This window comes from Zootermopsis nevadensis, unplaced genomic scaffold (assembly GCF_977971745.1).
Source record: "Zootermopsis nevadensis isolate Lab colony 2312 unplaced genomic scaffold, Znev_1.0 Znev_ptg000022l, whole genome shotgun sequence".
In the NCBI taxonomy this organism is placed as follows: domain Eukaryota; kingdom Metazoa; phylum Arthropoda; class Insecta; order Blattodea; family Termopsidae; genus Zootermopsis; species Zootermopsis nevadensis.
In genome coordinates, this window is record NW_028259154.1 from 17182881 (window position 1) to 17196209 (window position 13329).

A 13329-nucleotide genomic window follows, 5' to 3' on the forward strand; every position below is an offset into this window, starting at 1 on the left:
TAACTCTTAGTATTGTTTATTTCCTGTTACACAATGCTGTTTTAATACAATACAATTATATGTCTTGGTTAATTGTTTTGAAAAATGGAGTATATTTAAAGGCTGGAGAACATAAAATTTTACTAGTAAATATGAACCAAGTGTTCAAAGTTTCAAGATCACCACATACTTTTGCTTCTTTTCTAAATGGACATACAATCTGAAAATATTTACAAATTCAGAATTAGGTTTTTTGCCAGATATTGTGCAAAACAGCTTCTGATAATGAGTCAGTTCTTGCATCACATTCCTTTTAGCTTCATTATAAGGCTAATGTGATATTTCAACTACATCCTTATTGGTTTGGTTAAGCACATGCGTTTGTATGTATAAAATCCCAAAAGAAGAGTATCCATCATCCAGTTCCAGACATCTGAAAAAGTACCCAGTATTTTTCAGGACAAGTTATTTTTTGCTGCACTATGATTACAAATATTTATTCCAACATATGCAATTAAAAAGTATTTAGGCAGTGGCACACTTATAATTTCATAAAACATGAAAAATACTATGCAATTTTGAAGATTTAGAGACAGGCAGGAACTGACATGATATGACATCTGCGAAGTTATGTAGGCGACACTGGATAACTATGTGGAGAAAAGAATTAACAAAAATACACTAACTTACTTTGAATAACTCTTACCTGGCAATATTTACTTTTCTAGAAAAATATTTACTGAAGAGACTTCATGATGGATCAATCCCCAGTCCATAGAGTCCTACCAAATGACTAGGGATTTATAGTTTCTAAATAACTAAAAATCATAACAGGCAACATCTAAAGAGCAAAGTAAAAATTAACTATGAGATCATAACACTATCAATATTTTAATTATTTTTCTAACAAAAGAACCATCACAAACTTTACTTACAGCAGGTAAAGTTCCTTTACAAAAATCCCTTATGCTATGCAAGAACACGTTTTTCAAATGGTTAATTCCAAATATTTTTGACTTGGTTACATAACTGAGATACTCCTTTCTGTTTGCTGTAATGTAAACTTACAAATGCTTACTTTACCAGCTTTTCCTGCAGTGTCGAAGGACTCGGCATTAATCACTCCAAAATGGGTGGCCGGTGTTCATTAACTAAGACTGATTTCTGTTCGGCACATACACATCCTACAGCCACCATTTCCATTCGCCTTCTCACATTTCTAATGTGGTCTCTACCGTCTCTTGTGTCCCTAATTAATGATACCACAGCAACTTTAACAGTAATACATCGATGAGTTCCATGAAGTGCACATCGTAAGCCATCACACACACATTTTGCCATTAACAGAATTCGTGGCCATATGCGGGCTGGGTTGGCATGGGGCCACAATTGTGTGGGGCAACCACCTAGGGGTTCTCTGGGTTGATATGGGAGCCAGGATGGCTGAACTGGAAGGGAGTTTAAAATATGAGGATCAACTTGGTGGATCAATGGTTCATTCATATTGGAAGGGCAAGAGGTAGAGCTATACGAAAGGAACTCTAAGGCTGCTTTGGGCAAATGAGCAAATTCTGTGTCAAGTTCCAAATCAAATCTACTGGACCGTTTTCTTCCAGGTTGAAGAACTTCAGTCTTGCAAGAAAAGTTTCTTACGTTACAGTTTGGAGACATGACATGACTCCACACAGAAGAATCAGGCTGGATTCTGGTGTGTACTTCAGACTGGGCAGAATATTGTTCACTATTGTCACTGAACTCTTTTGTAAATGTTGAACTATGGTTTTGTTGTTTCTTCATGAGATGATGAATAATAGTTGGTGCAACTGAATATTCTATTTTACTGCTTAAATAATTACTATTTAGTGAAGCAGACACTGTATCAGAGAAGTCTTTCAAAATTCTCAAAATTTCAATCAGAATGGCCACTGGCAAAAGAATGAATGGTTTACCATTTATTTCCTTATCTCCTGGAACAGGCATATTTAGAAACATTTTCAAAAATTTCTTCATGTTCACAAGTAATGATCTTTTCCGCTCATCATAAACTGAATATGCAAATCTTTTCCGTCCCATATCAGGTTGAGCAGCATCAAATTGTTTCTGTATATCTAATAACAAACACTTCTTACATGCATAAAGACTGGCCTCTAGCACATCTGTTACACCTTTTGACTTAGGAATTATGTCTTGAAGAATCTGTTTCATTAAACATCCATGATCTTCAAGGACTGTAACAAAACAAAAACCATTACTTAATTTATAAATTGTAAACTGATATGTTTCTGTGTACTAAAAATAATGGAATAAATAAAAACACATAAAATTAATTAGTTCAGTGCCTAACTGAGCCATTCAGATTGCTACATTTTTGGTTCAGTGTGACAATATTTCAGTATTTATTATATCACTATTACTTATCTTCAAACCTATACCATCATCTTCAGTACATTTCTTCAAATGCATACCTGTACTTTCTGTAGCTCTGTATCCAGAGAGATTATTTAAAATTAATTTTTTTGCATTATTTGTCCTGGCAGACACTGGCGAGAGTAGAGCCACAACTATGCTTATGTTGTGAAGTGTGGCTGGATGCAGATTGTAGGTGCTTGAATAAGCCAACCAGATGGCTGACATGGAACAGCAGACAATGATAATGGTGTGTTTTGACATTACATCTATTATAACAAGTAACATTAAGAGGTTGAATAGGATCTAAAATATCTAATATTACACATGTTTCTTCAGAAAAGCACATGTCACACTAAGATTTACTGAATCCATGAGGACAGTAAAAATAAAATACCAAAACACTGTGTGAAAGTACTTGTAGAAATACTGCAAATTAAAACTGAAGATTGTCACTATTCAGGATGTTGAAATTCCAAATGAAACAACTTGAGTTAAAAACTTCGACAAGAGAAGTAATGTATAGAATATCACTGTCCTTGTCTAAATTATGTATTTGGTAAATAACTTCAAAACAAACCTCTGCCTAAGAAGATAGAAACTGAAGGAATACTGTAGTTTGCATGTTCTTATAAGTACCTTTGAAACTGCCTACAGTAAAGCCTCCTCCCACACACATGCTGCCCTGTACATACAAAGGAACATGTACCACGCATGCGAGTTTTTTTACAGTAATACCCATATGCCATTTTTAAAGTTATGGAAGAAGCAACATTCAGCTTATATTTCTATATCAAAGGGACTCTGACTGATTCATTTTTATTTTTACTTAAAATACAGAGGGAATGACACAACTCTTGAGAGGTGTGCAGAGAAGAGCAATTACTTTGTCTTAGGTCAGCTGATCATGATGTATCAACTGCTCAGTTTATGCACAACAGCTCATGGTTATGAATAGTAAGTTGAAAGCAGCATAAAAAACTATGTCAGGATAGTCTTTGGCACGTTTTTCATAATCTTAACTGGTATTCAAATTGGAAACAGCTTAAAATCAAAGTAGCAATGCTAATCATAATATAATGTTCAGCAAAACTGAGAAAAATTATGCGTAGTTTTTTATGTGAATTTTGAGCAAAATGAATGCATATTGGGCATATCATATTCATCCATCTTGCATCATGTTTCATCTCCAAAACTGGTAATTTATTTCCTTCATATTGATATAACCCCTACTTTACACAAAGTTCAATTCTAATGCCATTAATTTTTCCATGATAAATGACAGATTTCATTAACATCAACATTTATTTGACACATTTATCAATGTAATATATACTTGATGAAACATAAAGAAAACCAATTTCTGATGATATAAATAACTGGTAAAGGATACGGTTGGTAAAAGTATTATATTTTCAGAATTGTGTGTTGCAGAGGAAAAAATGCATGCAATATAATTTTCAATTAGAAAAGTTAATGAAATTATTAACTACATAACTACAGAATCAGTAATGATTTGAGGAAGGAGGGAAAAAACATACAGAAATACATTGCAATATATTAACAGTGTGATAATGTTAAGGCACTTGATCCTAGGCCACAGCATTTAGGTTCAAGACTGACCAGATGCCTTGTTGATCTGTGCACACTAATTTCCCATGCCTTTTCTCTACAAGACAAAAATTTATAAACGTCAGAAAATACCACTCTAACTTGACTTGAAGTATATGTGAAATTAAAACTTTCCTTTGCTGGGCACCACTTTCATCATCCTACAGCTGGAGGAAACTGGAATCCCAGAGATGGGCATTTTCATCTGAGACATAGATTCCTTATTGTTGTCAGGTAAAGCAGAAGGCAGGTCTGTCAAGACTATACCTGGGGACATCAGAATCACACCCCAGAAAATTAGCAATATACAAAGATAAATGTGTCTAGCAGTGAAATGTTAAATACCTTTGTATTCCATTACAAGCAAGCTTTACAGTATCTCAAAATACTGCTCTAGGAAATATTCCTGAACGTCTCATTTTATCTAGTACATACTTGCCGTTATAGCTCTTTCTTTGAATTAAATGATATGCACATACTGACAGACATATATTTTTAAAAATATCACATTTCACAAGCACTAATGTAGATCAACCTCTGCAGCAAAACAGGAAGCCTTAAACTTCTAGCATTGTGAAGGATAATGCATTTTCCAGTACTCCTACATGACTCACAGGGATCCTTAATCTTCTTCGGTTATTGATCTCTGGCTAGCAAAATCACCAAGTACATCTTTTGCTTCAGTATAAATCTTCTTATGCCAAAATAAAACACAAAGGCCTCTCACCTTACTTTTATACACATAGTTTTGTATTGTGTAAGGAGATTAAGATAGGCCTACAAATGCTCGCCTACTCTCTTGAGAACCCAGAGGGATTATCTCCCACACTCTTTTGAAAAGCAAGAGTGGCATACATGTACAGCCACAATAAAGTAAAGTAAAGCTGTCCCACTATACGCCATGTAGATGCTTGGTGGGGGGGGGATGAGATATAGCTCCTACACATTCTTAACCTCAGCACTAGGTGGGGGTGAGTGGTTAGTGTCACACCCCAGCCACGCTTTACCCCTGGGAAAGAACCCCAGTACCCATTAGACAGGAGGCTGGGTCGGTCCCACAGCCGGTCTGGACGCAGAAAAATCCTCTGTCCGTCAGGGATCAAACCCCAGTCATCCAGACAGGCACAAGACCTTCACAGTATAAAACTACCAAAGACCCTGTCCTGTGTTGGATTTATGGTAAATAGTACACTTGCAGCACATTTAGTTAGAATCCTTGCATTTATCCTAGCATTGAACACACTTAAATTCCTATTCTTTCAGAAATGAAAAAAAAAATCTTGGGGGGTTAAACCGCCATCAGGAACATAAGTTTAACAAAATGTTAGAAAGTAAAATAACTGTGTCTTTTGTTACTTTACTTCAAAAATACCTGTTAATGTCTTGCACTATAACCAATATTAAATAACCTTATTTTATAATCTTCTAACACCAACTGCATTGAAACATATTTTAACAATGATACAAAAGGCCAATTATTAAAAAGCATGGCAGGGTTCAGAACTCCAAGAAGCAATGACAATTTTATTATAAAATGAAAAGAGGGGTGAAGAGGTTGATTCTTATTCCTAAACATATGTTACTTATTTATAGTCTTTAAAAGCCTGAACTACGAATTGTCCAACAGTATTTTTAACACACCCCAATTAGATTAGATCAAAGCACAACATAATTAGCACAAAACTGGAGAAAACCTGAAAACATCTGGAAGATCTTCTCACAAGACTGTTTTAAGGCTAGCAATCTCATTTTAAAATTACATTTAGAACACGGTATTGGAAAACAGCTTCACTGATGTGAGGAGAACTGAAAAGGCTTATACATAATATATAATTTTTGTACTTCTCTCACCACACAGAACATGAAAATTATAAAATAAAAGCTTCTTTAGCTTGTTCCCACTTAAGACGTTCAAGTAACTGCTGCATATGATATCAGGATACTAAAGAATTATATTAGTTTATTTAATGATGCTGTCAGTAGCTCGGATTATATAGCAATGACTGATAGGATGATTAATGAATTGGAAAGAATGCCTAATTTAATGCACTATCCTGGCATTTTCCTTGAGGGATTAAGGTAAAGCACAGAAACCTCCATCATGATAGGCATTCTCTGGACAAAGATTCAAACCCAGTACCTCCTGCATATGAAGCAGGTGTGTGTGGCCTATAATAACATAATATTCAAGTTAAATGAAACTAGTTCACAAATTATTACTGGCAAACAAAGGCAAAATGTACATCTACTTTCCTTACAAGGTATGAAAGGGGGCAAACAACACAAAACATTTTTAAAATTCTGATTTCATAATGTAATGTACCAGCATTTAATGACGAGTAAATTGAAGGTAAGCAAATTGTAGAAAAAAACATTTTATTAACATACATGAATTCATATATAACAAAGGAAAATAAATATATTACATTTGGCTATAATATATGCAAGATTATACTAATGGAATGAATGCATTTTGGAATATAAAACCAGTCTTTCTTTTGTTTCATCTGCTTCAACTAAACATCAAAGGATGGAAATGTGTCCATCAAAACTAATACCCTGAATGAAATATGAACTGCTTCCTGCTTCAGCTTGACTTAAACACAATTAAAACAGATATTTTGTGACATTTCCACTTACATCACCTAGGAAAATACTTAAGAAGGGCCCAACAGTCCTGGCAATGTATGTTTCTTTCATACATAAAGTGTTATCAGAAAAACAAATTCCTTCTAATCTCTTTACAAACATTTAATGATAGAATCTGGGGGATACTTAAACATCTTTAGGGCATGATAATTTTGGTTCTCACAGCAAAGGTTATGAAGACAGCTGCATTCTGGGATATTGCATTGTGTAGTCTGGCAGATGCTGACTGACATTTTAGTGGCATTTACTGTCTCTATTATTAGGGCTCAGGGTGCATTACCTCAGGAGACAGCCAGCTTCAACCATGGTCAGCAATTTCTATGGCAACTCATGGCTGCCCATGCAACCACCCCCCACTGCATTTGCTTCTGTTTCTCACTGACAGCCTAAAAGGTAATGAACAAAGACTATTCATTTCTATTCAAAACAGGTTTGAGTACAGTGGCAAAATGAAGTATAGCCTAATATTTGAAATAGAACTTTTCATAAAGCATTTTTATTGTCATGGAGTAAATGTCACTGAAAATATTTTGGTTTTATTGTGCTTCATAATAAAAAAGGCTTGTGCTGGAAGAAAAGACAACATGAAAATCCTACACTGGACTAAATACAAATTGGATAACACTGTGGAGGATTTGAGGTTCTCACGGCAGAGAGTTCAAAGATGGCCGTCTTCTGGGTTGTTGTGTTGCATAGTCTAGTACAAATTTACTGACGTTTCAGAGGTCCCTGCTGCCTCCAATATAAATTTCTACCAGACTACATGGCACAACAAACCAGAAGACAGATACCTTCTGGATAACACAGTACTTGATTACATGCCCCAAAAGGTCATTGTTGCACTTGGCTCTTCAGTGGTGCATGCCATAAATCTCATGTTGAAACAAAACTGTGTACAAAATACCATGTCCATACACTATAAAGCAGGAATCCATTACTAGTGGTTTTGTGTTTTCTCCAGATGAGGCATAGTTTACTCTAAGAGGCCACATAAAAGCTTTAAAACAACCACTTTTGGACTGCAAAAAAGTTGCCAAGTAGTTAATCAAATTATGCCAACAGCTTCATCATGTGTTCAGAAATAATGCAACAATATATAAAGCAGAACTTTAGGCTCTTCTGCAAAAGTGGGCAACCAGAATTTTAAAGGAAGAGCAAACTGGCATTTTCTTGCACATACCTGTTTGTTGGCTCCATGGCAGATGAACTGGATACCTAGTATTCCCCAAAGTTATGAGCAGAAAATTAACTACTAATAGGGAAACCCACTGCAAATCTATATGTTTCCAGAAATTCATTTTGGGCAAACTTCAATTCCTTACCAACTAATTTTATAAAATTGCAATAATGGGCTGGATGCATTTTTATAGACAAGATGTATCTACAGACACTTACAAGATGGAAAAATTAAGCCAAGCTAAACTTCAGTATAGTAATGATGATTATAATAAAGATGAATTTTCTCAATTTTCTTTTAAAATCTGGATAATACTGCAATCAATTATGTTGCTTTATCACCATTACTAACAGGTACTTCATAATATGTATAAGAGACAGTGAGAAATAATTTGTTTCTGGGCTTCCAAAATTGCAATGCACATAAAACAGATCGCAAAAAGCGAACGTACTCTGATTTTCAGCAGTTTGATTAGCAAGTGTGCCCTGGGTTAAAGACACATGGCTTACATGTCAGCTGCTGGCACCAGAGTGCATGTCCTCTCTGTGCTATGACATAACACGGACACACGAAATATATGGATGACTAACAAAAGAAAGGGATCGCACATAAAATAAGAATTCAATTTCATTTTCATGTAACTCATGTCTCTGTACTGTGTGCCATTTGTAGTATTTCACAAATATTTATTATAACTGGGATTTTCTCCAAATAGTGTTGTACCTTCAAAACATTTTGGCACACAAGTCTTATCACATATCCAGAAGTAACACTGTCTTTCAGCAGCTAAACACTTTTGCCAGCTGTCTGAAATATTTCCGGGAGCCATCACTTATGACCTGAATCACTTGAACCTTCACTGCGTCCTTCAAGGACAGTCAGTCTAACTGCAGAAAGAGATAACATGGGCTCTAATTAAAAAAGTAATAAATCAATTAAATATATGATAGCATTTTAAACACCACATGAGAAAAATTAATAATGTGGATAAAATAGCATGTGTTATCTTTTGTTAGATGTGTCCTTGCTTTGTAAGTAATCTTCTCTTATATCAACCATCTGATTTTTATACAGTACAAAATATTTTAAAATATAACCAGAAAATTAACTCTGTTTCCAAAATTTCAGAACTAGATGTTGTAAACTTTAGCTTAATCTTCTATTTTGTTTAAATCCCAATTAGGCAAGTAATGTTTCAAACATGTCTTCACATAATAAAAGAAGGAAAAGTTCAACAACATAACTTTTGTCACATAAAAACAGGTAACAAATTTGGAAATTCAGAAAAGTAATTTCTCCCAATGCCTCTTAAAGTGAAAATTTTTGACTTTGCAATCAACTGACAGACACTAGCTGTATACAATAACATAGCACCACATTTTCAATTTAATCTTATCTTGACACAAATCTGTTGACTAGAATATTCCTTCCAGGTCTGGAGGTGGTGGAGGTGCCAATCTAAGACCAAAGTCCTGACTCTGAAGGAGTCCCTGTGAGACCAGTGAAGCAGGTGCAGAGTGAGTTGGAGACACAACAGACTGTGGTAGACTTTGTGGCCTTATTGGGGGACTTGTAGGAGTGGAGGCTGTGGCTACACAATGGCAGCACTTCCATGGTGTCTCCAGGCAACTTGCATGGTATGCATGGCCACACCTGCAACACAAGATACACTCTGCCATACATACAAGCACTCATTTTAAGGTTCAGTAGGATTCGATTTTTATAGGTTTAAATATCACTTGCACTGCTAATAGATGTATTTATAATGTTACCATACAAATTTAAAATATCAAGAAGATACAATCTGACCACAATCTCAATAATTTTCCACTTGTCTCAAACTTTTCACATAATAAAAATTTATCTAAACCATTAGAGTAGGTGCAAAGAAGAAGTGTACTTCTTTCTTTACTGTAAAAGCCACTATGACATATTTCCTATTAATACCTGATGTGTTATTGCTTTTTTTCAGTGTGTGTATTATAGACAAACACTTTAGTATGAACTGAAAACAAAACATTTCACATTAATGCAGTAGTTGCCACCTTCATTTATTTATTTACTTATTAATCTTGCAATAAATATTAAAAGTGATACCTAAAAACAATATCATGATCATCATCTCTGAGGTTATGAAGAAAGTTCTGACACATGGCACAGAAAAGACTGCGGGGTGAAATTCCTTGATTTGATGCTGCTAATAGTTTTGCCAACTGATGATGCAGATCAGTACTTAGCAAACGAGCAGTTGCTTGCAGAAGAGTCTCCTCATAACAAGAACTACTCAGCATACCTGTTAAAACAAAGAAAAAGTTATACCAAATACCATTACAAGATAGCATATAAGACTAAAATCTTTAAATATATCATGAAGACCATGACTGTATAAGAAAACACAACAGTAATAAGATACCACTGCTTATCTGAACAGTACATACTGAACTTAAATTCGGGGGTTACTTACATTTCATCACAGTCAACTACTGATCAGAAATCAAGGCAATATATATAATAGACTGGAGAAGATTGTGTTATTTTTCAAGATGGTTCTACTTCCAACTTCATATAAAAGGATGACAAAAGTATAATCTGTTAGGCCCCCTGGTCAAGCTAGTCCAGGCTTCAGACTAGCTCAATCAGGGGGACCAACAGATTCGACTTTTGTCCTCCTTTCATCTGAAGACAGAAATACTCACCCTCAATGTAGTTGCTCACGCTGTCAAAACCACTTACAAGAAAAGCAGTCCAAAATCTGCCTAACATTCTTGACTTAGTGCTATATATGATCTTAACCTTCTTTCAACCAGTAAACAATATATTACAAAATTGAAAATTCTTCAGTGATGACGAAGAACTAGTGTAAGATTGGCTTAAGGCCCAACCAAAAACATTTTATTCTGATGGAATAAGGAAACTTGTGGACTAGTGAACCAAATGCACTGAATAGCAGTGCAATTATTGATTATTCTATCAAAACTAATAAAATTATATTTAACTTTTTAGTCACCTTTGAATATAGTGACCATATAAGAAAGCATGAGATATGTTGTCCCCACTATAAACTTTCTGAATTAATCTTTATCATATGGTAATAGGGTATTTAAACTCCATACTACAGGTGGACTTAACTGCAGAGTTCAATATGGTACAACAATGCACAGCCAGCTGAATCAGGTGTAAGCAGTGACATGTAGATGATAAAGATTAAAAATTGCATCAAGATAATAAAATTATTCCCATGTTTCTTCAGCTCAGGTAAAGGCTTCTTTATTTACTACACAATGTAATTATTTCTACTTTAACAGGTTTCATATGAATAATTAATTCTCTCAGAAACTGATGAAAGAGATACTGTATTTTTCCCAAGCTTCACGAAAAAGATGCAAGCAACTCACCGATCATGAGCTCTCTAATGTCACCAAATTTTCCTCCTTTGTAAGCTGGATCCATGAGTATAACCTGGATCACTGCAGGCAATGATACATAAGCACTCATTGACATGAGCAACTGCTGTGTCATCTCCTTTAATACTGCTGGTCAACAAACATAGAAATATCACCAATCAATATACAAGCTTAAGACAGTACCTTTCAGAGCAATGTGATAAAAGTTATGCGAGGACAATCAAAAAATAATTCCCAGGCAGAACAGACTTACTGGAATGTATGAAGTCAAAAGGTGAATACCATGGAGGTGACCATACACTGAAGTTATTATAATATAGTTTTCTTTTTCACAGACTAAGTCTGGTTATTATTAAGATTTCATACACAAACAGAACTTTCACTCACCTTCAATCATTTCATAGAATAATAAAGACAACCATTTTCACTTGCACTTGGATAACAATAAAAACAATAGAGAAGAGTAACCGTAAGTACGTAAGATTTGAGGTTTTCACAGCGGTGAGTATGAAGATTTCTGTCTTCTGGGTTGTTGCGCTGTGTAGTCTTGTCGATGTTATCCAACGTTTCAGAGGTCATACTGCCTCCGTCATTAGGGTCCTGACTACACAGCGCAACAACCCAGAAAACAGAAATCTTTCAATTGTAAGTACATTTTTATCTTGATTTATATTTGATCTGAAAGCCATTACTTTAACAGTAAGGCCACAACAGAGCTGCAAAATTAATGCCATATTCATACTGCAGGATATCAGATTGTGGAAAGTTAAGAGGCTGCAGTGAAAATATATGAAAAACATCACACCAGAACTCCAAGAACACTCTATGTGCATACTTTAATAATGCAACAAATTTGCATAAACCTCCTTTGTTTTGTATTTCTTAAAAAAATTGATTCACAGTTTTTCCAAGGGTGTGGGATATTCAAGAAAATATGGTACAGCAGTTAATAAAATAAAAATTTGAAAATACATTTCTGGGTAAATTAAATTATACTTCCTAACATACACAAAGTTTCATGGCATGTCAACTTACTAACACTTACCTGATAAATGCACAGGTTTCTCCCTTCTTTGTGGGTGCATTAAAGTTTCAAGTAGAGGAAACCAGAGAGCTTGGCGTGACTTTTCATCCAACATGGCAGAACCACGCTGACACAGGCCAACACATTTGCTTGACAAACTAGACAACTCATTTGTGTCTATGTTCTCAGTAGTTTCTTCAGCCAGAAGTCCATTCAGCTTCTCCATCATCAGACTCAGTGCACCCTGGAAATCTCCAGTCTTCTCCAGAAGAAATGCTGTGGCTTCAACTTGAGAAAACCTTTTTGTGATCTGTACAGTGTACATTAATAAAAAGTCAGGACAAGTCATTCAAATGATGATTCCTTAAATGAGGAAAAGCAAATGTGTTTCACAATTACCAGTTTATCTGAAAATTATGTGTACAATCAGGTATTTTGCCATTCTTCAGGGCATGTTTGCTATTGCATTAAGATACTGGCCATATGAAGTCTAACTGCATCACACTGTGCAATCACCTAGATATGCAAATCCACAACTTACAAAGGAACTTACAAATTGAGGGTTATAATGATGTTGACGCAAGCGTGTTTCAAAAGCAACAATGCATCACTTTGGATTCCACTCGTGCAAGCACTATGTGATGAAAAATCATCACATAGTGCTTGTACAAATTATAAATTACACTGGAAACAAGCTCGGAATCACAGTGTTGATGAGAGGACCATTATGAATGCATGTAATTCAGAACAACTGTACCATTTGTGAAAAAGAAACAGTTCACTCCCCTTCAAACACAATAGTTAAAATTAAGTCACAACCCAGTTTAAAACCAAAACGTTATTTCCAATCAACCAATCCTTGTTCTATGAATTTACATGTTTGTAAACACACATTTCAGTCCCCTATGCTGCAGTCAATATGACCAAAATTGAGAAACTGGTCTCCTGTACACAGCTTAATGATTAACAGACAAGGTGAAAACAGGTAAGTCCATTAATTTTTTTTTTAAGATTTAATTGTACAAAAAGTAATTAAATAAATAAATGCAAAACTTACGGTAGAATAGGAAACAACAAAT

At 35.0% G+C, this 13329-nt stretch overlaps 2 protein-coding genes across 6 annotated transcripts in view; both read right to left on the reverse strand.

Moving 5' to 3' along the window:
• LOC147873039 (uncharacterized) lies at positions 1 to 7030 on the reverse strand. Of its 5 annotated transcripts, none has more exons than XR_015536303.1 (4): positions 6926 to 7030; positions 2445 to 4263; positions 1048 to 2207; positions 1 to 412 (listed from the first exon to the last, which is right to left on the reverse strand). XR_015536303.1 is itself a non-coding variant. In XM_087353317.1 (4 exons), exons 2-4 carry the CDS (start codon positions 2671 to 2673, stop codon positions 1191 to 1193), a joined length of 366 nt encoding a protein of 121 aa, XP_087209443.1. In that variant the 5' UTR covers positions 2674 to 4263; positions 6926 to 7030; the 3' UTR covers positions 1 to 1190. The 5 variants fall into 5 exon arrangements, 4 of the variants coding, with proteins under 4 accessions (XP_087209443.1, XP_087209442.1, XP_087209441.1 ...); XM_087353317.1 differs by having other exon boundaries at positions 1 to 1228; positions 2109 to 2207; XM_087353316.1 differs by having other exon boundaries at positions 1063 to 2207.
• Positions 6356 to 13329, reverse strand: part of Vps8 (vacuolar protein sorting 8) — a 24337-nt gene continuing 17363 nt past the window's right edge. Inside the window, exons 18-21 of the mRNA XM_022062501.2 lie at positions 12272 to 12560; positions 11218 to 11355; positions 9920 to 10115; positions 6356 to 9475 (exon numbers count right to left, since the gene is read on the reverse strand). Coding sequence (XP_021918193.2) covers positions 9238 to 9475; positions 9920 to 10115; positions 11218 to 11355; positions 12272 to 12560 — 861 coding nt within the window. The 3' untranslated portion in view covers positions 6356 to 9237. The remainder of the gene's footprint in view (positions 9476 to 9919; positions 10116 to 11217; positions 11356 to 12271; positions 12561 to 13329) is intronic.

What these genes read in the sequence shown, in the direction of transcription:
- LOC147873039 (XM_087353316.1), bottom strand. Translation starts at nt 2,673, where the DNA reads ATGTTACTTGTTATAATAGATGTAATGTCAAAACACACCATTATCATT. An exon ending in CAGAGCTACAGAAAGTACAG is followed by an intron (nt 2,208 to 2,444) that starts GTATGCATTTGA and finishes GTTTTGTTACAG; the next exon opens with TCCTTGAAGATCATGGATGT.